The sequence below is a fragment of the Trachurus japonicus genome, chromosome 9 (assembly GCF_045865225.1).
Source record: "Trachurus japonicus isolate A0001 chromosome 9, Traja_1.0".
NCBI classification, from domain to species: domain Eukaryota; kingdom Metazoa; phylum Chordata; class Actinopteri; order Carangiformes; family Carangidae; genus Trachurus; species Trachurus japonicus.
This window is the reverse complement of record NC_140915.1, coordinates 1,987,145-2,014,397: the sequence shown is the minus strand read 5'-3', so window position 1 is coordinate 2,014,397 and position 27,253 is coordinate 1,987,145. Positions and strand designations below refer to the sequence as shown.

The following is a 27,253-nucleotide window of genomic DNA, read 5'->3' as shown; positions in this document are numbered from 1 at the left end:
TATTCTCTACTCTACTCTAACCAAGCCTTTTTAATAATCAATGGGTGGATCAATGGATTATCATATACATGTTAGGATGGGTGTATTTGTGTAGTCTCATCTGTCATAAACACGTATGTTGCAGAGCCTCCACTCTCCCTGTAACAAGCTACAAGTCATTTATTCTGCTGTTAATGACGGTAAAAATAAAACATAAGGTAAATATCCTGCATAGTTCTCCTCCTGTCCCTAGCAACGGCCCGTTTTACCTAGCAACGGTCTGGCAATCGACTGCTGGAATTCTTTTTCTGTTGTTGTTCTGGTAATTCTACATAGTCAACCTAGTCAGTTTTCATTTCACCGCATCTATGACTCGTCCAACGGTGCTAACAGACCAGAGGGAGCTGATATCACGATTCGGTAATTTATTTTTTTTCCTGAATGTGTCTAAATCTTATTGAACTTTTTGTATATTCCACAAGAGCACTGGTTACTCCCCTGTGTGCCCTCCTGTGTGTTTTGACCGAAGAACATGAGACCGTCAACGACCAAGTTAGTATTAGAGTTCATGTGAAAAAACGATTCTCTTTGCTGAAGCGGCTAGCTGCCCGTTAGCTCCGTGTTAGCCATGCTAACGTAGCTCGTCTCAGACATTTACCAGACTGGGATCAAACTAATACGGTTTAACATCTAATGACCACAGTTTCATGTTAGCAGAACTGGTTTGTGAACTGGGTGATGATGTGTTAAAGGGATAGTTCAACATTTTGGCAAATTCTCCTATTGCCGTATTCCCTATAGTCATAGCAGTAGGTTCATCACCTTTATTGGTGCATGTTGTTTTGAGATCGGCGGGGCAGAGACGTGAGCTGCCCAGTGAACACAATGGAGGTGGACGAGTTGTGACCTGCACATTCACCACGCTCTGAAATAATCATGTACAGTTATGTAACATTACGACACATGAAACAAATACTTGGAACTACTTGTGCTTTTGAAATCACTCGGCCCAGCAGCCAAAACGACTCGTACCTGCTGTCACCTGCTATAGACGAATTCGGAGAACGTTTTGTGTATGACGCCATCTTGCGGCGGCGCCATTGCTGCGGTGACATGTGTCAGTCATAGTAAACTGATTCTCTATGACAGCATCATAAATAGGCTGCATTTGTGATGTTTAGTGCCCCCCAGTAACTGATTAAGGTATCTTACATGAATACCAATATTCATTTAGTAATTAATCATTTGTTTGAGCGATTAGCAGGAAAGATTAGAGTAACAGGGAGATAAGAGACTGTATCATAAACGATATAACATACCGGTACGTTATGCGTGCTGACGTTAGCAAGCCAGCAGCGGGATATTTAATCATGTGGACAGGCTACATGAATACGATTATAAAAACAACAACAACTTTTGCTTTGTTTTAGATATTCAAGAATATTTTATTGACCAGCTGGCCTCCGATGATCAGAAAAAACGTCAATTACACTCTGATTTATGGTCAAAATTACCTGAGCTCCGGATGGGTCGGACATATTTTACACCGGCTTTTAGACGACCATGATCACATCATATTGAAGGGATCAGTGAGACATTCACAGACTGTCCACACGATGTGAAGGTAACGGTGAGAAGGGAGAGTAGCCAGGTTGTACAGGTCAGCTGTGACTGCGTCGCTGGCGGCTGCTGCTGCTGCTGCTGCTGCTGACACGCTGTACGTAACGTTACGGTCTAAACACGGACACTCCTCCTGAAGTAAGGGGCTGTGTTTTGCTGATATTAGAGCAGTCGAGGACGGCACATGTCCTCCCAGCCTTCCTGGACATGTTCGCAGAAGAGAAAGGGAAGAGAAAAGGTCCACTTGCATTCAAATGCCCGCTTCGCGCACAGAGCCAACAGCTGCCTGACTGTGAGTTGTCACCGCAGTAATGGCGGCCGTTCGATTTCCGGTGACGTCGCCGAATCAGTCTATAGTCAGACTTGCCAAATAAAAATCATGGTCTTCAACATGAGTTCATGTTTATTTTATATTTTATTGTGTCAGCTTGAAACCATACAACCATGTGTCGTCGAACAGGAATGTGCACAGCCAATCAAATCCCAAACAATCCATGAACCAATCAATGATCACTAATAAACGAAAATGAAGTCATGAGTGTTAATTGGCTCCAGTTTCCAAGAAACAGCAGTTATAGTAATAATTATAGAAATATATAATAAAAAACAATCAGTCTCAAAGTCAAGATAAATTTAAATCTACAAACTTCATGAACTCAGCGTCAGATAAAATCATTGTCTGGTAGGATTAGTAGCTGATGGTTTTTGTGCTGCTCTACATCAGCAGGAAATGTCCATCTCATATAAAACTGATTCACATTGTTTTATTTGATTCAGTAAAACCACAAAGAAAAATAAATCACATGTAATTCATTCTATTCAGTGTCTCTACAACATGATGTTTGTTTCCAGTTGTGTTTCTTGTTGTGTGTGTTTAGCTGTGAGCAGCTCACAAACAGCCTGTAAAGTTGAACATGAACAGTGAATCTGTTTAAAATGTGTTTTTCTCCTCAGTGACGCTGGCGGCTCAGAGACTTTTAGCTTAGTGATATTAGGCCTCGTCCTTCATCAGCAGCTGAGTAAAAGTCACCGTGGTTTTTGTCCTGTAATAATCGACGCTTCCATCTTTAAAGGAAGAGGAAGACGTTTACAAGAATCACTGAGAAGAGTTTAAAACATCAGCTGATTTAATCCATGAATGTGAAAGAGACAGACATGTAGAGACTGAACTGTCTGTTCAACAGTGAGAAGGTTTCTGTGACAGGAGGAGACTCTGATGCACTCAACACAGACTCACTGAGGAAACAGTAGTGTAGAACCCAAACCCAGGATAGAGAGGTTGAGTGAAGGTGGTGTTGAAGGTGTAGAGGTGGATCAGTGAGTCAGAGGAGACTCTGTAGAAGGACAGAGAGCCAGCAGGACAGTCCACATACACTGCTACTCTGTTAGAGACAGAGGAGGAGGAGGAGGAGGAGGAGGAGGAGGAGGAGGAGGAGGAGGAGGAGGGGATATGTGTCTGTCTGTTATTGTGCCTGACGTAGTAACCACCATCAGAGCAGATCAGACTCCAGGACTGATCGTTCCTTCCAAACACACAGCCTCTACTGTCTCCTTTCCTTCTGATTCCTCTGTAACTCACTGATATAACAACGTTTCCTCTCCTCTCGACCTCCCAGTAGCAGCGACCAGTCAGACCAGTTGAACACAGCAGCTGAGACCACTGGTCAAATCTGTCTGGATGATCAGGATATGACTGATCCTCCTTCACCCATGTTGCCTTCCTGTTGTTGTCAGACAGTTTGATCTTTGTGTTCACTGTGTTTGTGTCGATTGTGAGTGGACAGGAATCTGATGGAGAGAACAAGACACAGCTGCAGTTATTGATCATTGATCAGTTATTGACAGTTTGATGAAGACTCATGAGGTCAGTGATGTGACAGTGTGAAGATGGTTGAATGTGCTGCTCAAAGTAAAAACAGACTTACATCTCCATGGACCTGGTGTCAAATATCGGACTCCAGCAGGCTGCACCCTGAAAGGAGGAGGGGGGTCAGAGCAGCACCTTCTCTGTCAGCATGCACACATGGACATTACATGGCTCTCACACACACACTGTTTTATCACTGTGTTCACATGGAGGCTGGTATGTCTGGATGAACACTGAGCACAGAGAAGAAGGAGCTGGAGTCTTTATCTAGTGATGATACAGAGCAGGAGGAGACCAGGAGGAAACACTTCATCATGTCTTTTCTCCATGTCATGTCACTGCAGTGTGAGACACACACTTTCACTCTCTGACTCTCAAGCTGCACAAACACACGTCACAGCAAAGAAGATGAAGACACAACAGGTGGAGCTGACCAGCCCAGATATCCCACAATGCACCAGGAAAGACACAGGTGAAGACACGTTTGTTAGAGCTCAGTGAAACAGAGAGTTTAGTGAGAAACACTGAGTGTGAACACAACTTGTGTTTGTCTGAAGAAAACTCCCCAGGAAGCTGAAGAATGAGGCTGTGAGCAGGTTTCCACAGGAGCCACAGCCAAGGGCGTCACTTTACTTTGAAAAGTGGTGGGGACAATGACCATATGCAACCCCCCCCCCCCGCCTTGGAAGCCTGGACCGTGGACCCGATGGGGCTGGACTCACGGGCATTTTTTTTTTTTTTTTTAATTCTCCGCCGGACGGTTATAGAGAGGAAAAACACAGAATATACAATATATGTCCAAAAGACTTTGTCCCGTCGTCACGACGTGAGTGAGGAAGGATGGTGGCTCAGGTTTAGTGATGAGGAAACTGTCACTGTCAGCAGCTGCTCCAAACAGACACGTTACTAACTTTATCGTCAAGGGACAGATTAGATGTTGATCTCGTTAACAGTGACTTTGCACCGAACAGGGGCGGGGTTAGGGGATGGCTACTTGGGCTCAAGCCCCGGATGTTTTACACTAGGGGCAAAAAACATCTCAACGCAGTTTATGTCAGTCTACCGGAGCAGAGTCCAGGTACGCTCAAATTGAAAAAGAACTGTTAGCGAGTTTGTATGCATGTGAGCGTTTCCATCAATATGTGTATGGTCAATCTTTTGAAGTAGAAACTGACCATCAACCTTTAGTGTCCATCATGGCCAAACCTCTAAATGACTGTCCTGTTCGGATACAGCGCATGCTGATCAGGCTGCAAAAATACGACGTGCACATGATATACACACAAGGAAAATACATGTTCACCGCCGACACCTTGTCTAGAGCAGTGGATAAGGAGGAATGTGCCGACAGCGAGAACAGCGCAGAAATACAGGCATATGTGGACATGATTGTGACGTCTCTGCCAGTAACTGCAGACAGAACAGAACAAATACGGAGAGAGACTAATGCAGATGAAACAATGAAAGAACTCAAGCGCACAGTACAGAAAGGCTGGCCTGAAAACAAAAAGGATTGCCCGGTGCAAATACAAGACTACTGGAACTGTAGGGCAGAGCTCACAGTGGTGGATGACATAGTGTTGAAAGGGAGCAAATACGTTATTCCATCCTCACTACGTAAACAAATGCTCCAGAAGATTCACGAAGGCCACCTCGGAGAAGTCAAGTGTAAACGCAGGGCTAGAGAAGTGATGTACTGGCCCAGAATCAACTTAGATATCAGCCAGACGACAGCGTCATGTGAACTTTGTCGCACCTACAGGCCAAAACAACAAGCTGAGCCGCTGATGATGCATCCAGTGCCCCACAGACCCTACTACAAGGTTGGCACTGACCTGTTTGACTGTGATGGTAAGAGTTACATAGTGGTCACCGACTACTTCTCAAACTATCCTGAAGTTGGAGCGCTGCAGTCAACATCGAGCAAAGCAGTCATCAGCTACCTCAAGACTGTCTTCGCTAGACATGGTGTCCCATGTGAACTGTTTTCCGATAATGGGCCCCAGTTTTCTAGCTGCGAGTTTGCTGCCTTTGCTAAAGAATGGGGGTTTCAACACTCTACATCGAGTCCAACAGCTTGGCAGAAAGCTCTGTAAAGACAGTAAAAACAACTAGAAAAAACATTTCCAAGAATGGAAATGGTGTGAATGCTGAAAGCAATGCTGAATGAGCTGAAGAAATTGTTGAAAGAAAGAAAGAAAGAAAGAAAGAAAGAAAGAAAGAAAGAAAGAAAGATTGAAACAAGAGAGAAAAAAGAAAAGGACAGAAAGAAAGAAAGAAAGAAAGAAAGAAAGAAAGAAAGAAAGAAAGAAAGAAAGAAAGAAAGAAACAAAGAAGTAAAAAGACAGAAATGGAGTGAAAGAAAGAAAGAAAGAAAGAAAGAAAGAAAGAAAGAAAGAAAGAAAGAAATGGAGTAAAAACAAAGGAAGAGAAAAGGAGTAGAAAGAAAGAAAGAAAGAATCAAACAAACAAAGAAGTAAACAAACAGAAATGGAGTTAAAGAAAGAAAGAAAGAAAGAAATGGAGTAAAAACAAAGGAAGAGAAAAGGAATAGAAAGAAAGAAAGAAACAATCAAACAAACAAAGAAGTAAAAAGACAGAAATGGAGTGAGTGAAAGAAAGAAAGAAAGAAAGAAAGAAAGAAAGAAAGAAAGAAAGAAAGAAAGAAAGAAAGAAAGCAAGAAAGAAAGGGGGATGATAGATAGAAAGAGGTAGATGGATGGATGGATGGATGGATAGAGAGGGAAGGATAGAAAAAGTTACGTAAAATACAAATGAAGGAGTAGAAGAAAGAAAGAAAGAAAAAAAGGAGACAGAGGGGTTAAAAATAGGGAGGGGGATAGATAGATAGATAGATAGATAGATAGATAGATAGATAGATAGATAGATAGATAGATAGATAGATAGATAGATAGATAGATAGATAGATAGGACACATGTTAAAAGCTGCATCCTATGTCCTAGGCTCCACCTGTAATTGTACTACTATTAATAGAGTTGGAAAGACTAAACGTCTGAACTTAAATTCATGAGATAAAAATTAATTGTTGGAGATGTTTACATCAAAAGTATAAAATAATTGAGAGCCTGATGAATTTGAGCTGAAAACCTGTGTGTGTGTGTGTGTGTGTGTGTGTGTGTGTGTGTGTGTGTGTGTGTGTGTGTGTGTGTCTGGGTGTGTGAGTCTGACGGTCTCTCTGTCTGTGTGTAAATGTGCAGAAAGTAAAACTGTTAAGCGCCACAGAACTCCTCTCTCCCTAATGATCTGATTGATTGGCAGCCTGCCCTCAGAAGTTACCATGGCGACTACCATGCTTACATTTTACTGTGTGGAACAGTGTTGTGTTTGTGTGTTTGTCTGTTTGTGTATGCGTGCATGTGTGACTGTGTGTGAGTGTCTGTGTGTGTCTGTCTGTGTGAGTGTGATGCCTGTGTTTGTGCGTGGACATCCTCTGTCAGTCTGGTTTATCATGTGTGTGTGTGGGGCTGTGTTTAAAAACATCTTAACGAGCGGCCAGGCTGCACCTGACCTGTTCTATTTATAGACTTTGATAACGAGCTGGCTGCTACAGCTGGACCAACTGCACACAGAGCAGAGCAGAGCAGAGAGATTTGTGCTCTGAGCAGCTTTCCAAAACAGCCCATAAAAAGAGAACCGTAACTCTTATCAGAATGTGGCCATGACTACTGGGGAAGGAGACCTTCCTGAGCACATTGATGTGCATTAAATGTTTGTAGGGCAAAAACTTTTCTCAGGGTCGCAAGGTAGAAAAGGGGGGCATTTCTGCTTTTCTAAAAAAATCAGCTCCTACTTTTCTATTGAAGTGGATGAGCCACTGGAGCGGGTCTAGCTGGACAATTAGGCTCACTGAGACAATTCTGTAAGTCTGTCTGCTGTTTTGAGCACATTAAATGAGACACAACAAGTGTGGCTACAAACCGATGAGGAAATCATGTGTCTAGAGTTTAATTTGTGGCCGTGCTGGCAATTTATCCAGAAAAAATCCTGAATGTTTTTTCGATCCCTCTCACTCTAACGATGATGTCACTCACTCTGACCCAACCCCATACACACTCATTGAAAAGTGTGAAATTTGTCAGAAATCCTCATGTGCTTTTAAAGGATTTATCTCAAAAACGGTACAAGCTATGAAAAAGTTGTAAATACAGGATGAATACATTAGAAGTTTGTCTACAGCTCAGAATTTGAATGAAGTCTCTAGCTGAAAGTATGTGGACGCTTTAAAGGCTGAAAGAAGTAAGAAGATTTGAAGAGTTTCAAGACTGTTCCAATGCATTCTCTATGGGGGAAAAAAAATCAGAAATAGTTGAATATTGCAAAAAGTATGAATAGTTGAAAAGAGAAAAGACATAGCACACCTGTCCCGAAAAGGCTGAACATTTTGATATTTGAATTGTTGAAATAGCACAAAGTATGAAGGACTAGTTACATGACGAAGAAAGGCAGAAAATGGCCGAACCGAATAACAATAGTGTGAATGCTTCCAGCATTCACACTAATGATGAAAAAAGCAGAGGACAGAGATGACTTTCAAAAAAGTTTACTGATTTACCGGAGTGCACCTTTACAGAATGGACTGTCACCAGCCCAAATGCTGATGGGTAGGCGCATTCGCTCTAACCTACCAGTAATAATAAATAATAATAAACTTTATTTATATAGCACCTTTCAAAACAAATGTTACAAGGTGCAGTAAATGAGGACCTGCTGACGCCAAAAAATGCTCACAAAGTCAGAAACACAAGGGAGGAACAAAAAGTGAAACAAAAACAGCTGCATGACAGAACGGCTAAACACCTGCCTATGCTGAGGCCAGGAGACATGGTGCGTCTCAGAGACATCTCTACAGGCACATGGAGACAAAAGGGACAAGTGGAAGAGGAAGTTGCCCCGTGCTCCTACAGGATCCAGACGGAGAGTGGTTTGTCTCTGAGAAGGAACCGCACGGATCTTCAACTACAGCAGACTGAAAAGGACACTACAGCTCAGGAGATGGTTCAGCAGGACACGGCTGAATCTACAGAGTCAACTAACAGTGGGACTGACCACACTGACAGTAGTCTGACAGCAGCGTCTGCGTCACCAGCTGCTGCGAGACTTTCCAGACTGTCGCCAGCTGTTGAAAGACTGTCCAGACCTGTAAGACATGTTCAGCCACCTAAAAGGCTAATCGAGAGTTGCTAAGGACGAAGAAGCAACGTGGACATTTAAGTTCATCAAAGTTAAATAAGTAAATGTATTAAAAAAAGAAAAGAAAAGAAAAGAATGTTGATGTAAATGAAAAAAGTGTGTTATGATGCTTAGAAAGTTTGCACTTTATTATTTTTCTATTGCAGGGAAAATGTTTAAATAGGAAAGTTGTTTACAAGTAAAGTTACAATGCTGATTGAAGTTATTAATAAATGCCAACGTAAAGAAAAAGCATGGCTTTGTTTTAAGGGGTAAATATCATTTCTTTTATAGGGGGAAAGATGTGATGTTATGAGTATAGTAACATGAGAACTACATTACCCAGCATGCCACAGTAGTTATGAGCATGCGTAGAAGCCCCGCCTGTACGTGAGTGGTGTACGTAGCCATGCAGGTAGCACGAGAATGTTTACTGTGTATAAGCTGTGAAGTAAATGTAAAAGACCAGCTATCACGCCTCGTCTGCTCATTCAAGATAAAGCAAGACAACACAGATCACACACACATTCAGCCACAAACACTGATTATTACACTGTTCACTACACTCACTGTCTTCTGATTGACAGCTCCAGGCCTCTGGACAGTGAGGACATCTGGATGTCACACATGTGATTGACTGTCTCCTCAACACAACAACACATCTCATCAGGACAAGACCAGGATCTCAGAGAGACTGAGCTGATTATTGATCATCAATATCTGACCAGACAGAGAGGGTTGGAGACTCTGGAAAAACGGTTCTATCTGGCCACATTTTGAAAATACAAAGTCAAAAGTCCCAGCCCCTTTCCTCAGACTTCTCTCTGAAGCCACGCCTTCACCTTTACGTGGACCTGGGTGAAGACTGTGATCACGCACGCGAGAGAGTGAGATGGCAGCTTGATTGGGCATAGGCAGAACCAGACATGAAGGCATCTGATCGGTTTTTCCTTTTCGGAGCAAAAAGCATGTATTGGTCAGAGTTTTGTCTATCCTGCAGCTGCCACAGAGGTCCGATTGTTTTTGTTCCTTTTTCTGAATAGATAATGTATTGACTACTCTCAGGATGGAAGGACCATTTCACCCAGTATAACAAAAAGTGTTTCTGAACATGATTACCAACCATAACTTTAAACCAGCAGCAGCTGAAATGTTTCCTCATCAACTCTGAAATAAAGTCTGATCAAAACATCTGGAGAGACTCAGAGCACAGCTGCCAACATCTGGTTTCATCATTGAGATCTCTTCTACTGAATATGAAACAGTGAGTTATGATGAGACACTGAAGTCATCATGAGGAGAAACTCCTGATCCCAGTAGTTCATCACTGTGACTGATGAAAGCTGCACAGCTCATGTTTGAAACACTCAGAGATTTTGGCTTCAGTATAAACTGTGTTGGGACGAGTCAGACTGAGACAGAGGACGTCAGTGGAGTGGGCGGAGCTTCACTGTGGCCTACACCACCTCTGGATATGATCTGAGTGATCACATCTGATGTTATCAATGCATCAATCACCTGAGACAGATGTTAATACCAGGTGTGACCAGGTGTGAACGGGGCCATAGAAAATGTTCCAGCTCCTCGTCCTCTACCAGATCGTGTGTGTGGCTGCAGCAGCCTCTCCATACCTGAGAGTCTCCAGTCTCCAGTCTGGATCATTCAGTCTGTCTGACAGCAGCTTCACTCCTGAGGCTCCTGGATGGTTGTAGCTCAGGTCCAGCTCTCTCAGATGGGAGGGGTTGGAGCTCAGAGCTGAGGCCAGAGAAGCACAGCCTTCCTCTGTGACCAGACATCCTGACAGACTGAACACACACAACAACACACAGGAACCCTCTGTCAACACCTGCTGCTGTGTTCAAGTGGCATCAGATAAACAGCTGGATGGATCCTCACCTGAGAGTCTCCAGTCTACAGTGTGGACTCTCCAGTCCACCAGACAGCAGCTTCACTCCTGAGTCCTGCAGGTTGTTGTTACTCAGGTCCAGGTGTCTCAGACTAGAGGACTGGGAGCTGAGGACTGAGGACATAGCTTCACAGCTTCTCTGTGAGAGGTTACAGCCGCTCAGTCTGAAGAGATGATCATGAGGAATTAAAGGAAAGAGGAATTCATTATCTGTCCTGTTGAAAAGACAGAAGTGTTTTTATGTAATGATGAATAAATTCAACTATCTCTACACTTACAGAGCTTTGTTGGAAGCTTTGACCACTGGCAGCAGCCTCAGAAGAGCCTCCTCTGAAGCAGAGTATTTCTTCAGGTCAAACTCGTCCAGATCTTCTCCTGATGACAGTAAGATGAAGACCAGAGCCGACCATTGACCAGGAGACAGTTTATCTGTGGAGAGACGTCCTGATCTCAGGGACCGTTGGATCCCCTCCACTAGAGAACGGTCATTCAGTTCATTCAGACAGTGGAACAGATTGATGCTTTTCTCTGCAGAGGGAGTCTCTTCAATCTTCTCCTTGATGTACAGAACTGCTTTCTTACAGGACCGTGAGTCACTTCCTGTCTGTGTCATCAGACCTCGTAGGAGAGTCTGATTGGTCTCCAGTGAAAGACCCAGGAGGAAGCGGAGGAACAAGTCCAGGTGTCCATTTGGACTCTGTAAGGCCTCGTCCACAGCGCTCTGGTAGAAGTTTGTCTCTGCAGATTTGACTCCTGTTGTTTCAGTCTTCTTGGAGGTTGTTTGTTGTTGTGACATCAGGTTGAGTCCAGAGTTGATGAAGGTCAGATGGACATGAAGAGCAGCCAGAAACTCCTGAACACTCAGATGGACGAAGCAGAACACCTTGTCCTGGTACAGGCCGCTCTCCTCTTTAAAGATCTGTGTGAACACTCCTGAGTACACTGAGGCTGCTCTGATATCGATGCCACACTCTGTCAGGTCTGATTCATAGAAGATCAGGTTTCCTTTCTGCAGCTGCTCAAAAGCCAGTTTTCCCAGAAACTCAATCATCTCCCTGCTCTCTGGACTCCAGTGTGGATCTGTCTCAGCTCCTCCATCATACTTGACCTTCTTCAGTTTCAGATGAACCACCAGGAAGTGGATGTACATCTCAGTCAGGGTCTTGGGCAGCTCTCCTCCCTCTCTGGTCTTCAACAGCTTCTCCAGAACTGTAGCAGTGATCCAGCAGAAGACTGGGATGTGGCACATGATGTGGAGGCTTCGTGAGGTCTTGATGTGGGAGATGATCTCTCTGGCCTGCTGCTCATCTCTGAACCTCTTCCTGAAGTACTCCTCCTTCTGTGGGTCAGTGAAACCTCTGACCTCTGTCACCATGTCAACACACTGAGTAGGGATCTGATTGGCTGCTGCAGGTCGTGTGGTTATCCAGAGGCGAGCAGAGGGAAGCAGCTTCCCCTGATGAGGTTGGTCAGCAGCACGTTGACTGAGGTGGACTCGGTCACATCAGTCAGGATCTCAGTGTTGTGGAAGTCCAGAGGAAGTCGACACTCGTCCAGACCGTCAAAGATGAAGACGACCTGGAACTGATCAAAGCTGCAGATTCCTGCTTCTTTGGTTTCAGAGAAGAAGTGATGAACAAGTTCCACCAAGCTGAACTTTTTCTCTTTCAGCACATTCAGCTCTCTGAAGGTGAAGGGAAATGTGAAGTGTATGTCCTGGTTGTCTTTGTCTTCAGCCCAGTCCAGAGTGAATTTCTGTGTTAAGACTGTTTTCCCAATGCCAGCCACTCCCTTTGTCATCACTCTTCTGATTGGTCGGTCTCTTCCAGGTGGGGCTTTAAAGATGTCTTCTTGTCTGATGGTTGTTTCTGGTCTGTCTGGTTTCCTGGATGCTGTTTCAATCTGTCTGACCTCATGTTCATCATTGACCCCTCCAGCCCCTCCCTCTGTGATGTAGAGCTCTGTGTAGATCTGGTTCAGAAGGGTTTGGTGTCCTGCTTTAGAGATCCCCTCAAACACACACTGGAACTTCTTCTTCAGGGCAGATTTGATTTGACGTCGACAAACTGGAGCAAAATATTCTGAATGAAAACACAAGAAATCAGACCAATAAGAAAATATAACATGATAATTCCTCTAAATAACGACTTTATGAACACGTTTCCCTCCATGTGTTGATGTCAGTGAACGTCTCATTTGTCCATCATGTTGAATCTTTAGAGAAATCCTCTTACTGCTCTGCAGACGCTCAGCCAGCTCCTCCTGCTTCATCCTCCTCAGGAAGTTCACTGTGATCTTCACTAACGCCTCTCTGCTGCTCCTCCTCTGCTCTTCATCCTCCTCATCCTCCCTCTGACTCCCTGAGCATTCTGGGTAATCTGGACTCAGAAGCTTGTGGATCTTCTTCAGCTCGTTCTTGACAAAAGTGACCATGTTCTCCTCCAGCAGCTGGAACAGAAACTCTATGAGTGATGGCATCAAACTAAAACCTGACAGACTGACAATCCACTGGTGTCAAAGTGCAGCATGGAGATGATGGTGAACACAACAGATGTAACAGCAGCTGTTGGACATGTCCTCACCATAAATATGGAGTCCAGGTGTGTTTGATGCTGCTGGGCAGACTGACCACTGGGAACCTCTGAGCTCTCCTGGTCCACTCTGTGGAGGAATCAGTGTCAAGTCAACATCAGGACAGAGAGATAATACAAGATGGACTTTATATGTCCCCTGAGGACGTTCACAACAGACACAGACACTTTGGTTTCAGACCTGGTCCAACAACACGTCGTACAAACTGGTTCATTTCTACAATAACCTGAGTCTGACTGTCAGTTACAGCTTACATCTGATCAGCTGATCCACGTCCTCCTTTAACGTCAATGCCCCAGCCCTTTGACCGGTTGCTCTTCAAAGACAGACAGCTGGGTTCAGGAGAGTCTGGTCTCTGCTGCTGGATCCTGAAACAACAACACAACTCATGTTAAATAGTTTAGATACATGGAACATGAATGCAGAAAAGTTTTGCAGTTTTATGCAACCTGGCTGAATATTTGTCAGCTTTCTGCAGACCCTGGATGACCATAACAGGTAATGTGTTATTTGCATTTCAGTGCCCCAATCACTCCCACTATATGGCTATATTCATAAACTCTTGAATGGACCTAAATATTGTCCAAAGTGACACCAAAGTTACATGGGTGAGTAAATGACCTTATTTTATGCCAGAAATAAGGTCCAGGTTGTAAAAGACGTCACTTGTCCTTTAACATGTCGATGTTCAGGTAGGGACAATGTGTATCCGAGTTATAACTCTGATTTTATGGAGAATCATTGAAATTTGACTCCACAGGAAGAACGTTCAACAGAGACTCGAAAGCCTTGAAATCTAGTTTTGTCTTACATCTGATCAGCTGAACCACGTCCTCCTTTAAACTTAATTTCAAAGTCCTTTGACCGGTCACTCTTATAAGACAGACAGCTGGGTTCAGGAGAGTCTGGTCTCTGCTGCTGGATCCTGAAACAACAACACAACTGATAAATCTGCATGTTGGAGAAAAACTGATGAAAAATTCAATTTTTTAATAAACACAACAACTGACTTTTAGAGAGAAAAGTCTTTCTGACTGTTTTAAAGTCTGACCTTTGACCTGTGGTCTGGCTCTTGGTTTTAGAGGGAGGGGCTCCCTCCTCTCTGTCCTCACACTGATCCATGCTGCTGAGCTCACATCCACATCAGCTCACACACACTTTGTAGCTTCACCTGCAGAGGAAACACACATCATTCATGTGCACAGCAGCTCACATGTCCATCATGTCTCCAGCTGCTCCTCCACTGATTGGCTCTTCTCCTCTGCTTCATATCAGTGTCAGCTGAATGCAGTCACACAGCAGTGAGGAAGAGGAAGCTGCCATCAGCTGCTGTACTTCTACTATCAGTCCACTAGATGGCGTCATGAAGCTGCAGATCTGAGTGGAGAGACTGGTGTTTTTGCTGCAGTTTATTTCTCCCACTGAACCCTAAATATTTAAAACATTACACAGTAGAAGAACTGTAACTCATGTTTCTACGTTGGACCAGACGGCTGCATTGTAGAGGGTAGGCACTAAGCAGCAGTAATGAGCTGCCTCATGGTTTTAGTATGATTATATGCACAAGGTCACTGCTGTTTTGTTTTGTGCCCTGTTTTTGTCTAAAAGCATGTTGTGGCCAAAATAAAATACATTTCATTGCATTTTAAAAAAAGAGTTCCTATTAAACCATCCACGGAGAAAACAGGAAAAAGAGTAAGGGGCTGTAGGTGTTCACACGTTAGGCACCTTAGCTACGTGAAGCACTTTGAATGCAAAGTTTGTCCCGGTGTAGGTAGTAAACTTATTTCACCTCACAGCTTCATTATCACAACATTCAGTCATTTCACTCACTGGAAATTCAGAGAGAGAACAAGACTCTTCACTTATTGTCTCTGTCAATCCATTCATCGTCTGCTCCATCAAATTTCAGGAAACAAAGTTGGTCTCAGTCTGAGGCCACGTCTTGTTTTGTCCACAGCAACAATCAAAGAGACAAAAACATTCAGTTTACAGTCAAAGAAAACAAGGAATTCTTCAGTGTTTGAGGCTAAAAACTGAACATTTCTGCTTGAAAAATGTAAAACTGTTGCAGCTCTAAAAAAAATTCTTCAGAACAATATTGATGATTTGTGTCCAATAATCAATAACCCAGAGTGTTTGCTGTGTGTAATCACAGACATGAATGGTGGGGACACAAAGACAGTGTTTTTAATCTACAACCTGCAGCTGGAAAGTGACCAGTAGCTTCACCTGTCAGGTACATGAGCTGCAGTACAAGCAGGAAGTAGCTCAACAAGGAAATACTCAAGGAAAGTACAAATACCTCACAACTGTACTGCACTAAATGTACTCAGTTACTGTGAAGAACCTGTTGCTGAACATTGATCAACACTGGAAAATCAATAATCAGTAAAGTCTCAGGAAAACCCTGATAACAACATAAGGTGTTCAGTATTGATCTGTGATAGGCAGTATTGGTATTGATTAGTGATACGCAGTATTGATCGATGATCAATCAATCAATCAGGCTTTATTTGTATGGCACTTTTCATGCCCACGACAGCTCAAAGTGCTTTACATGATAAAAACAAGGAACACAGGGGACACATATTGGGAGACACAGCCTACTACATACGCATTCACACAAGAACTTTAAAACACTGGAAGTTATGGAGAAAACGCCATCTAACAGTCTGTAATTAGTGATAGGCAGTTACAGCCCATATTGATCAGCGATCAAACATTTTAACTTTTACCTTACCTTAACAGGTGAAAAAGAACTGCCACGAAAGACGCTGGCTCAAACGTGAAAGTAAACTTTGAACAGGCAGTGGGGGGAGGGGAGGAGGTCACATGATCTGTGTAAAGGTCAGTGTATTACTGCCATCTAGTGGTCAGTTTTCTTGTCAAGGGAGCGGGGTATAAAAGGGAGGAGGCCTCTGTCACCTGTCAGCTCTTCCTGTGGGTGTGTGCGCTCACCTGTGTGCATCTCCACCTTCCTCCCTTTGTTCTCCCCTGGCTGGCGCAGTGTTTGTGCTGCTGGCTTTGTTTGGACCATGTTCGTGGCTTTTTGAGTGAGTTTTCTTTGTAGAATTATTTGTAATCTTTGTGTTGGTGCAGTTTTCCTTATAGTTTGGTCTTGTTTTGTTATTTGGAGACAGACGTTAGAGTCGGCACCTTCCATTCTATTAGCTCCCTTGGTTTGTGGAACAAGGTATGTGTATCAGAATTTTGGGCTATTTCTTTATTTTTGATGTCTTGTTTTATTTGTTGTTTTGGGGTGATGCCGTTCACATTATATTTTAATTCTTTAAATAAGGTTTTAGTAATATTGTAATGTGTTAATAAAATGTAGTTTTGTTTGTTTGCTTTTTTTTATAGTGATAAGTTGGGTGCTTCTTGAATCTATGTGAAGTGTAATGTGTTTAACTTTTTCTTCTTGTGTTTTTTTTTTGTATATTCCCACATAGTTTTCACGGTGCTACATCAAGGCAATAAACTTATGCACCCGTATGGAAATCTCAGTCAGAAGTTACGAGTGGCCGTTATAGTGACTTTCACAGGTAAAACAGGTCGGAGAAACACGAGTGGGTTGCCTGGAACGCTACAAAGTCGTAAGTCGTGACTTGAAGCTGTAAAAAAAAGCCTGCCTGGAACGCAGCATTAGCCAAAACGACCGGATCGCTTACTTCTGCTTTAAGATCGTGGGTTTGATTCCCATGTTGACAGAGATGGTAAAACCGGCAGTAGCCCCGTGGGCATTTCAAAATTTCCCCAGAGGAAATGTTCTAGTTTCTGATTGCTCTCCTGAAACATTTAAAATACACAAATACATAAACATTAGCACAGAGTCGTGTCCACATCCAGCTGCTGTTTATTCACTTACAGATTAAAACCTCCACTGACATTATGGGATGTATCATAGAGCTGAACCTCTCAGCGCTAATGGTAAACCAAAACCTACAGACTGCTCCTTTAAAGGGACAGCGAGGAGTTTCTATTTGGTTATAAAAAGTCTGATATTAATGTGGATGAATCTCCGTTACCACTTGTTAATGGTCCATTTTAGATAAATCTATGGTTTTGTCTCTATGGTTATTTTGTTATTATTAGTGGTGGTGGAAATGCTGGGCGAGCCGACCAGCGTTTCTTTACTTTCGGTTTCGTGGCGAGTCATGAGAATAACGCCGCCGTATGAATCTCCGTTTATGGTGGGAACTACGACGGTATGTGATCGTCTTCCAACCTCTGACTTTAATTCTTGATGAATGAAAACATGAGTCTGTCTTGCACCGGTCAAAGAATTTCACGGTGCGGAGGCTCATAAATGTAGTGAGGAAACACTTCACTTTAACAAAACTCCTCATTGTCCCTTTAAAGCAGAAGTAAGGTGAATGTTTGTGTTAATCTAAGTCTTAAATAGTTGTATCTTCCGACAGCAATCACTTACATAGAGTGTTTGGTCTGAAACACGGGTCTGTCAGTCACTCTGCTCTGCTCTGAGCCCAGGAGAAAACTTTTATCGTATCCTACAGTTTTTATCCAATGAGGAGAGAGAACGGCATAAAGGGGCAGTCCTCTCTGTGTGTGCAGCCAAGGGATGCGCCTGAATGTGGTGACGTAGGGACGAGGACTGTTATGGTGCGTTCAAGGCAACTCGTAACTGGTGTTTTTCCGACCTGTGAAGTGGTACCAGTTCGATCTGGTACGAGTTCACGGGTCAGAAGTTACGAGTGGCCGTTATAGTGACTTTCACCGGTAAAACAGGCCGGAGAAACACGAGTGGGTTGCCTGGAACGCTACAAAGTCGTAAGTTGTGACTTGAAGCTGTAATTTACTGTTTCAAAAGCCGGCCTGGAACGCAGCATTAGCCAAAACCACCGGATCGCTTACTTCTGCTTTAAGGTTAGGGTTCGGGGCTAGGGAATACATTATGTCAATGACATGTCCTCACAAAGATAGATTTACAAGGATGTGTGTGTGTGTGTGTGTGTGTGTGTGTGTGTGTGTGTGTGTGTGTGTGTGTGTGTGTGTGTGTGTGTGTGTGTGTGTGTGTGTACCTGCTGCAGTGTGTGTGTGTGTTGCTGTCCTCAGCAGACAGACAGTCTGTCCTGGTGTCTCTGCGTCCAGCCAGCAGACACCTGGACAGCTGCACCTGGAACACAGACAGACAGTAATACAACTCACTCTAGTAATGTACCAGATTACTTTTAGTTACTTATGGATCATTACTTCAACACCAAACATGTCACTCAGCCAATAGCCATCCACCTAGATTACATCACTGCAAACAGGAAGTCAAACACACAGAGCATCTGCTGAATTTCACAATAAAACCCAGTAGATAAACTCTGATATGTTATTAGTATTATACATGTTATTCTCATGTCACACACAGCTGGTTGACCTCTGACCTCTGGCCTCCAGATGTTCTCATGGAGCCAGATGTTCAGACCTGCAGCTGCTGACCTGACAACTATTACACAAACCTCTTCTCCATTTGACACTCTGTTGTTTTTCTCTTCTATATTTATTCTTGTGTATTTCCACCTTGTTCACTGATACCAGCTGTAGCCTTCAGACTACTCACTGTGCAGCGTCTTGACCAGACTACAGGTTTCTACTTTAATAGTTTTCTACACAACTAGGGGTGTCACGATTCTCCAAATCCTCGATTCGATTCGATTCTCGATTTTTTTTCTTTTTCTTACAGCACAGATGCCTTTGCTATTTTCAGACTAGTCTAGTCAACGATCATTGGTTTTATTCATCAAATGTTGTACAGTAAATCTTATTTCAAAAGATGGGATACATATAAGTGATGCAATTTCCATAATGTATCACATTAGGCACTAATGGTCACATTTAAATAATTTCTTTACAATATAAAGGTAACATTCCCCCAAAAATCATGATCCAGGGGCCAAAATTGCCCCCAAGGTTTTGAAACAAATATATTTATATCTGTACATTATCATAATTTTATTTTCATTAATTTACCGTCGTGTCTCATTATTCTCCTGATGTCGGCTTCATGTCATGTAAACGAGATTGCGCTGATACGGAGAGTCATGTGACAGACAGCGGGGCAGAGCTGCAGCTGCAGCGCTGCCATGGACCTGATGATCAGGTCCTGATCAGACTGATGATCAGGTCCTGATCAGACTGATGATCAGGTCCTGATCAGACTGATGACCAGGTCCTGATTAGGGATGTGCACGGTTACTCGGATACTCGGGTACCCGAGTAGACAATCTGCTAATCGGTTACGAATTAGTAACCGGGTAACCTAGGATTATTTCATTGTCGGCGATGCCGGGTGTATAGTCGCTCTGTTTCTCGTCTATTTCAGCCTTTACATCGACCCCACCGGTGTGTTTGTAACGTTAGCTTACCCAGAAGCCGAGCAGTCAAGCCTGTCCAATAGGGGACCCGTGTGCCGTCACATGACGGGCTAAACTCCAATGGGAAAACATGATCTGCCAAAGATCGTTTATTTACATCAAGATGGTTGCTCTGTTGCCGTGTGTGATCACTACTATCAGGAAATCTCCCGTCAATCCTAATAAATAATGCGTAAATAATGTATGCTTTTCATGCAAATTGAGACAACTAAATGTGCCTGAGATTAATGAGAACCTGTGTTTACTGCAGAAAACAAACTAAAACACACACAAAATTGTCTGTGAAACTCAAGTAAATGTCAGGGTTGTCCATGCTTTACAACAGTGCCGCTTTGTGGTCGTCAAGTGAAATTGACGAACAGACAGGAGTCTGACATGATTGACAGTTACAGTTTTGTGAAAAGAAGATGGCGAGTAGAAGTGCTGTGTGGGACCACTTTGATCTGGACAAAGGTGATACAAACAAGGTTGTATGTCGCATTTGTAACATTAAACTGGCTTACAACCACTCAACGAGTTCTATGAGAAACCATTTAAGGTTCAAACATGCCGGACTCGGCACTCTGGGGGAGGCCTCGGGGCAGACCGTGACCAAGCAAACGGCTATCAGTTCCTTCACAGTCCCACTTGGGAGAAGATGTGATGCCGTGAGATCCAAAAGGATAACAGACCTAATCACCAACATGTTAACTAAGGACATGTTGCCTCTGAGTTTTGTCGAGGGTGAGGGGTTTCGGAAATTGATGGAGTGCGTGGAGCCGGAGTATACAGTCCCGTCACGAAAGACGGTGACTGCGAGGGTCGAAAGCACCTATGACACCATGGCATCAAACCTCAAGAGCCAGTTGATGAGGGCCGAGGCAGTCGCCATCACCACAGATGGCTGGACGGCTCTGACCACCGAGTCTTACATGACCATCACGTGCCACTACATCGCAGACGCAGATCGAAAGAAAATGTGTAGTGCTGTGCTGCAGACCCGGGCGATGGAGGAACGACACACGGCGGAAAATCTGGCTGGAGTCCTAACATCGGCTGCGGAGGAGTGGGGCCTGACAGGAAAAATCATGGCCTGTGTTCACGACAACGCCTCAAACATCACTGCGGCAAACCAGCACCTGCTTGAGTGGGAGTCCGTGCCCTGTTTCGCCCACACACTCCAGCTCGCTATCAATGATGGCTTTAAGGCGCAAGCGATGCATCACTTAATTGGTGCATGTAATCGACTGGTGAGTCACTTTCACCACAGCACCATTGCCACCACTGCTCTGAAAAAGAAGCAGGAACTTCAACAGCTTCCCTGCCACAAGTTGATTCAATCCTGTAAGACGCGCTGGAATTCCGTCAGTGATATGATGGAGCGGCTCCATGAGCAGCGGTGGGCGATCACAGCAGTCCTCTCTGACCGGACTGTCACCAAGCTAGCTGACGCCAGGACGCTGGAGCTGACAGACGCCAGCTGGTCAACGCTGGAGGATATCCTGCCCGTCCTGAAGTCACTCAAGACGGCCACTACGGCATTGTGCAGCGAGTCATGTGTCTCAGTGTCCATGGTCTACCCTGTGACCATGAGCCTTCTGAATAGGTAACAAATTGGGAGATAATATTATTTATATATTAGTATTTTAATGATTTAATAATAAGTTTAAGATGCTCATATGAGTTTATGACTGCAAAAAAAAGTTCTCCCCTCCGAGGCGCATTTATGCCTTTTTTTCAGTCATTATAGCCTTGCTTAGCCTACTGCTTTCATGTTTCTTCCACGTCCTCGCAGATACAATAAACATAACTTAAGTTTGATGAAGTTGTAGAATCTAAAAATTATAGGATAGGCTCTATATAATATATAGCCTATATATTAGGCTATATATACTTGTTTAGATTAAAGCGCTTTTATTTTTATTACTGTAGGCATCTCAAAGTCAAACAAGGGACAGGAGGGGACAGCGTCGATTCCGCCAAAGTGGCGGACTTCAAGCGGACCGTGGAGGCTTCCCTGCGGAAACGAGTACCACCAGCTCCGGGGATGGCTGGGAAGGTGGCCCTCCTCGCGTCCGCTCTCGACCCCCGTCACAAGAGCCTGCGATTCCTCGATGCTGCTACGAGAGAGGCAGTGAGAAACAACCTCGTTTTAAAGTTGGCTGAAGCAAATGATGGTGGTGAGGCCGAGTCCGAGGAAGATGTGCCTCCCTGTCCAGTGAAAAAAAAGAAAGATGATGGCCTCAGCTCCTTCTTCGGCGAGGATTACGCAGAGCCAGCGACAACAGGAGTCGATGAGGTGTTACGGTACACCGCGGAGCCATGCATCCCCCTCACCAGCGACCCACTTGTGTGGTGGGACGAAAACCGTCATATTTATCCCAAGCTGGCCAAACTTGCCTTTAAGTACTTGTGTGTCCCAGCTACATCAGTTCCTGCAGAGAGAGTCTTCTCAGCTGCAGGACTGATCATCAGCAGACTAAGGAGTCGGCTCTCACCCGAGCATGTCGACATGCTGATCTCATTAAATAAAAATGAATAGGCTGGCATCACACACGCACAAACGCACACACACTTAGTTGTACACATGTTTGTACACTTTAATGTTAGATTATTGTTTTTTACACTTTAGAGTTTGTATACTGATGTTCATTCATTTAAACTGTGAAGTTGCATTAAAATAGCGTTTATAATTATTTGTTCGATGGTTTGACAATCGAATAATCCTTGATTTAGGCCTCAATTTAGGCTTTGATTGATTTATTGATTTATTTTTGCCATTACGTGAAGGACTCAGGGAGCCTGGCTGCGCAAAGACGGAGGCTATAGTTCACGGCGCTTTTTTTACATTTAAAAATGTATCTTGCACTTTGTAAAGGAAGATTAGATAAGAGTTCAAACTAATTGTGCTTGCTTGCTTATAATAGGATGGGTAGTCTATTTGTTTTTGCTCGACTGTTGTGAGTCTGTTAAACAAACATTGAATTTATTGTTCAATAAATCAACTTACTTCGTTAATATGGTTTTTGTATGGACATTTCGATTTATTGGACACGTATTGTTTAAATAGAAATCATATTAAGTGTACTGTACACTTATTTGGGTTGTGCCGGTTTCTTCAGCTTTTAGATAAAGCGATCAAGATTCACTCACGTGCATCCACATAACCATCCACATTAAAATGCTGAGGTCTTTTTTCGATTCTACAATGGGGGTTTTTTATGTAGTAATGAATCCAACCACACACCAGCTTCTATACATTTTTATTTTATTTGCTAGGACGTGGAAGAAACACGAAAGCATAAGCACCGCTAATTAATTAATTATTAATTAATTATTAAAAATAAATAAATCCCGGGGTATAAATGCGCTCCGTCCAGAGGGGAAACTTTTTTTTCCCAGTCATAAACTCATATGTGCATCTTAAACTCCAATCTACTCTTATTAACCATCTGATATTTTGTCTGACGACGCTGTGTCAGCAATGCGCTGTCTGATGGACAGAGCGCATTTATGAGTCATACTGTATATTTTATTATTCGGGTACTCGATTAGGACCAGGTTCGGGTACTCGGTTAGAAAATTACTCGAAATGCCCATCCCTAGTCCTGATCAGACTGATGACCAGGTCCTGATCAGACTGGTGATCAGGTCCTGATCAGACTGGCGGTGGCCCACAGTCAGTCAGTCCTGGATCCTCCACCGTCACCAGATCCCTGAAAGCCCCCGCAAATAATACATCCACAAAAAGTGGCAAGTTGCACCTTTTCGTCGGCTTATTATTTGCGGGTTGTTTTTTTTTTTTATCTTATAACGTCTCTGCAACATGCGGCTCTCAGTGCTGATCGGTGCTGTGTAGTTAGAGCTGTGTCTCCCTCCTGTTCCCCAGGTAGGAGGGGGGCAGTAGCCCACCCTCTCCTGTTCCCCAGGTAGGAGGGGGGCAGTAGCTCACCCCCTCCTGTTCCCCAGGTAGGAGGGGGGCAGTAGCCCACCCTCTCCTGTTCCCCAGGTAGGAGGGGGGCAGTAGCCCACCCCCTCCTGTTCCCCAGGTAGGAGAGGGGCAGTAGCCCACCCTCTCCTGTTCCCCAGGTAGGAGGGGGGCAGTAGCCCACCCTCTCCTGTTCCCCAGGTAGGAGGGGGGCAGTAGCCCACCAGGGCTGGGTGATAAAACGCTATAAATTTTGAAATAACTTTTTTCAATAGAAATATGAGACGTGGTCGATAGTTTTCATTCATCCATGTTTTGGCAAATAGCCAATGATATTGAGAGTTGCGCCGTGCCGAACCAATCACGTGGCTGGAATAGAGTCAGTCAACATGTGCATTTGTTTGGGTTGCTGCAGACGTGCATCAGCTGACACCGCCGTAAAAAAAAAAAAAAGAGAGAGAGAATGAGTGAGTGTTGTCTCGAAATAAAAAGTAAAGGAGAACTCGGACCAGTGACTGACAAGAGGCTTGGTGCGCAATGGGGACAACGGGCAGTTGTAGCTTTGCGGGCGGGGGGGTCGTCGATCCTCTCTTTGACTTCGATGCTCGAGATCGTGACGGTATTTCGATCGATTTCGATAAAAAATGGAAATCGTGACACCCCTATACACAACAGTACATATCGTTGTTTCTTCTATATATTTATACTCTTGTACATAGTAAATCCTTTATAATAGTTGATTCTTTATTTCTTTAGCATCCTGTCCTCTCTGCTACTGCTACAAGAGGATTCTCCACATGCTGGTCTGGATCATAAACAGTCTCAGTTCAGACTGAATGAAACTGCTCCATGAACAGCTCAGTCAGAATAAACAGGCAAGACAAGCCAGTTTTATCTGTATAGTTTGTCTCAAAGATCTTTACATCCCATCATAACAACATCCTCTGACCTTTGACCCTCACATCCACTGAGGAAAAACTCCATGGAAAACCCTTTAAACAGGGACATACAGGTGGAAATACAGGTGGAATAAACCTTTACTGACACCGATCCACAGTAAAATGACATCATGTAAACTGAATGTGGTCTGGTCCTGGTTCTGGTTCTGGGACCGGACCAGCCCAGATCACTTTGACCAGATGCTCTTTAATGAATCTTAACAGCACTTTTGTGGATTAAATGCATTTTAATTCTGTCCTCCTCCTCCTGACTGAAGCTACTGTGTGATATTATTGTATATATTAATATTGTGATATATAATAGTTGTACCATGTTGTGTTTAGTTCTTGTCTAGTGTTGTTGTAGTGTGAACCTGCAGATGGAGATGAGCTTTACAGATCAATCTGGTGTTTACATAGCCTTATGTTCATGAATACGCACCGTTACTAATAAACTAATGAAATGAACCAGATCAGTTAAAACCTGACTCGGTCTCCATGGAAACCCAGCTGGTGTGTTGTGTCGTAAAGTGTCTCTGCTCTACTGTTTGATTTAATGTAATCCCTGTTTTGTTGTTTTTAAATCAAACACACGGTAATCTGATTACAGTTACCTTTCTGTACCCTGATTAATTACATAGCGTCGTTACATGTTAACGTTACATGTAATCCGTTACTCACCTGGGCATCGAACAGCTGCCGGTACACCTGTCCGCTCGGCACCGCTCTGCTCTCACACATCCCGGCCCCGGTTCGAGTCCCGTTCGTTCCTGTCGGTGTCAACCAGCTCCACTCTCCGTTAAACCGTCCGTTAAACCGTCCGTTATCTCTCTATTAACTCTCCGTTAAACCGTCCGTTAAACCGTCCGTTATCTCTCTATTAATCCTCCGTTAAACCGACTGTTGACTCTCCGTTAAACTCAGTTAAACTCACCGTTAAACCGACCGTTACCGTCCGTTAACTCTCCGTTAAACCGTCTGTTAAACCCTCCGTTAACTCTCCGTTAAACCGTCTGTTAAACCCTCCGTTAAACTCACCGTTAAACCGACCGTTACCGACCGTTAAACCCTCCTTTAAACTCCGTTAAACCGTCGGTAGCTCCGTGATCTGCTCTGTGTTTCCTACCGGGCTGTTTTAACGTTTGTCCGTCGCCATGACAACAGAGGCTCTGGTGCGTTCACGGGCAGCGGAGAGAATAGGAGAAAGGGACTCCGGTAGAGAAAACAAACTGAGCCGGTACAGTTACTACGTAGTTGAATGAATGAATGAATGAATGAATGAATGAATGAATGAATGAATGAATGAATGAATGAATGAATGAATGAATGTTTTTTTTCGTGCCATCCCACCACTGTGGCCCATCCCATATGAATGAATGAATGAATGAATGAATGAATTTTAGTTTAGTTTAGTTACCTTTATTTAAACTCGTTAGTACACTGAGGTAAGCCTCATTTACAGTGCAGACGAGAGTACAGAGCAAAACAAACAAAACAGAACAGATATACACAATAAAATACAGTAAAGGACAGTAGACATCAGAGAAAACAATTACAAATGGAAGACAGGGAATTATTAATTAATAATTTGAAGTGATTGAATGGGACAAATGAGTTTAACTTAAGAGTTAGTTGATTGATGATGATTTGATGATTCCAGATGTGTGGGGCATAAGCTGAGAAGGCAAAATGAATGAATGAATGAATGAATGAAAATGTATTTATTTCGGTCAGGTCATTCAAAGTTAAAAGTCCAACCCTAACCCTAACCCAACTGCTGAATTTTTTCCCCCCTCCTCTATCCATTTAGCTCTCGATCTAATGAAAGCCCCTTGCGCACGGCCAATCAAATCCCAAACAATCCATGAACCAATCAATGATCACTAATAAACATCATGACGTCATGAGTGTTAATTGGCTCCAGTTTCCAAGAAACAGCAGTTAGGTAATAATTATAGAAATATATAATAAAAAACAATCAGTCTCAGTCAACATACATTTAAATCTACAAACTTCATGAACTCAGCGTCATGGTAACAGATAAAATCATTGTCTGGTAGGATTAGTAGCTGATGGTTTTTGTGCTGCTCTACATCAGCAGGAAATGTCCATCACATATAAAACTGATTCACATTGTTTTATTTGATTCAGTGAAAACACAAAGAAAAATAAATCACATGTAATTCATTCTATTCAGTGTCTCTACAACATGATGTTTGTTTCCAGTTGTGTTTCTTGTTGTGTGTGTTTAGCTGTGAGCAGCTCACAAACAGCCTGTAAAGTTGAACATGAACAGTGAATGTGTTTAAAATGTGTTTTTCTCCTCAGTGACGCTGGCGGCTCAGAGACTTTTAGCTTGGTGATATTAGGCCTCGTCCTTCATCAGCAGCTGAGTAAAAGTCACCGTGGTTTTTGTCCTGTAATAATCGACGCTTCCATCTTTAAAGGAAGAGGAAGAAGTTTACAAGAATCACTGAGAAGAGTTTAAAACATCAACTGGTTTAATCCATGAATGTGAAAACGTGAGTGAGAGACAGAGACAGACATGTAGAGACTGAACTGTCTGTTCAACAGTGAGAAGGTTTCTGTGACAGGAGGAGACTCTGATGCACTCAACACAGACTCAACCAGGAACCAAGACCAAATCCAAACCCAGGATAGAGAGGTTGAGTGAAGGTGGTGTTGAAGGTGTAGAGGTGGATCAGTGAGTCAGAGGAGACTCTGTAGAAGGACAGAGAGCCAGCAGGACAGTCCACATACACTGCTACTCTGTTAGAGACAGAGGAGGAGGAGGAGGAGGAGGAGGAGGAGGAGGAGGAGGAGGAGGAGGAGGAGGAGGAGGTGATGTCTGTCCGTCTCTTATTGTG

General features: G+C 43.6%; 3 protein-coding genes across 3 annotated transcripts in view; 2 read left to right on the top strand and 1 right to left on the bottom strand.

The window, feature by feature from the left end:
• The window catches only part of LOC146980466 (endosome-associated-trafficking regulator 1-like), a 537,750-nt gene that overhangs the window by 90,141 nt on the left and 420,356 nt on the right, over positions 1-27,253 (top strand). The gene's annotated exons all lie outside the window — the stretch shown is intronic.
• Positions 11,877-13,304, bottom strand: LOC146980482 (NLR family CARD domain-containing protein 3-like). The gene is made up of 3 exons (XM_085785699.1): positions 13,146-13,304; positions 12,798-13,011; positions 11,877-12,644 (listed from the first exon to the last, which is right to left on the bottom strand). The coding sequence occupies exons 1-3, from the start codon at positions 13,146-13,148 to the stop codon at positions 11,986-11,988; spliced, it is 876 nt and encodes a 291-aa protein (XP_085641825.1). The 5' UTR covers positions 13,149-13,304; the 3' UTR covers positions 11,877-11,985.
• LOC146980481 (E3 SUMO-protein ligase ZBED1-like) lies at positions 19,342-23,117 on the top strand. The gene is made up of 2 exons (XM_085788052.1): positions 19,342-21,126; positions 21,453-23,117. The coding sequence occupies exons 1-2, from the start codon at positions 19,949-19,951 to the stop codon at positions 22,060-22,062; spliced, it is 1,788 nt and encodes a 595-aa protein (XP_085644178.1). The 5' UTR covers positions 19,342-19,948; the 3' UTR covers positions 22,063-23,117.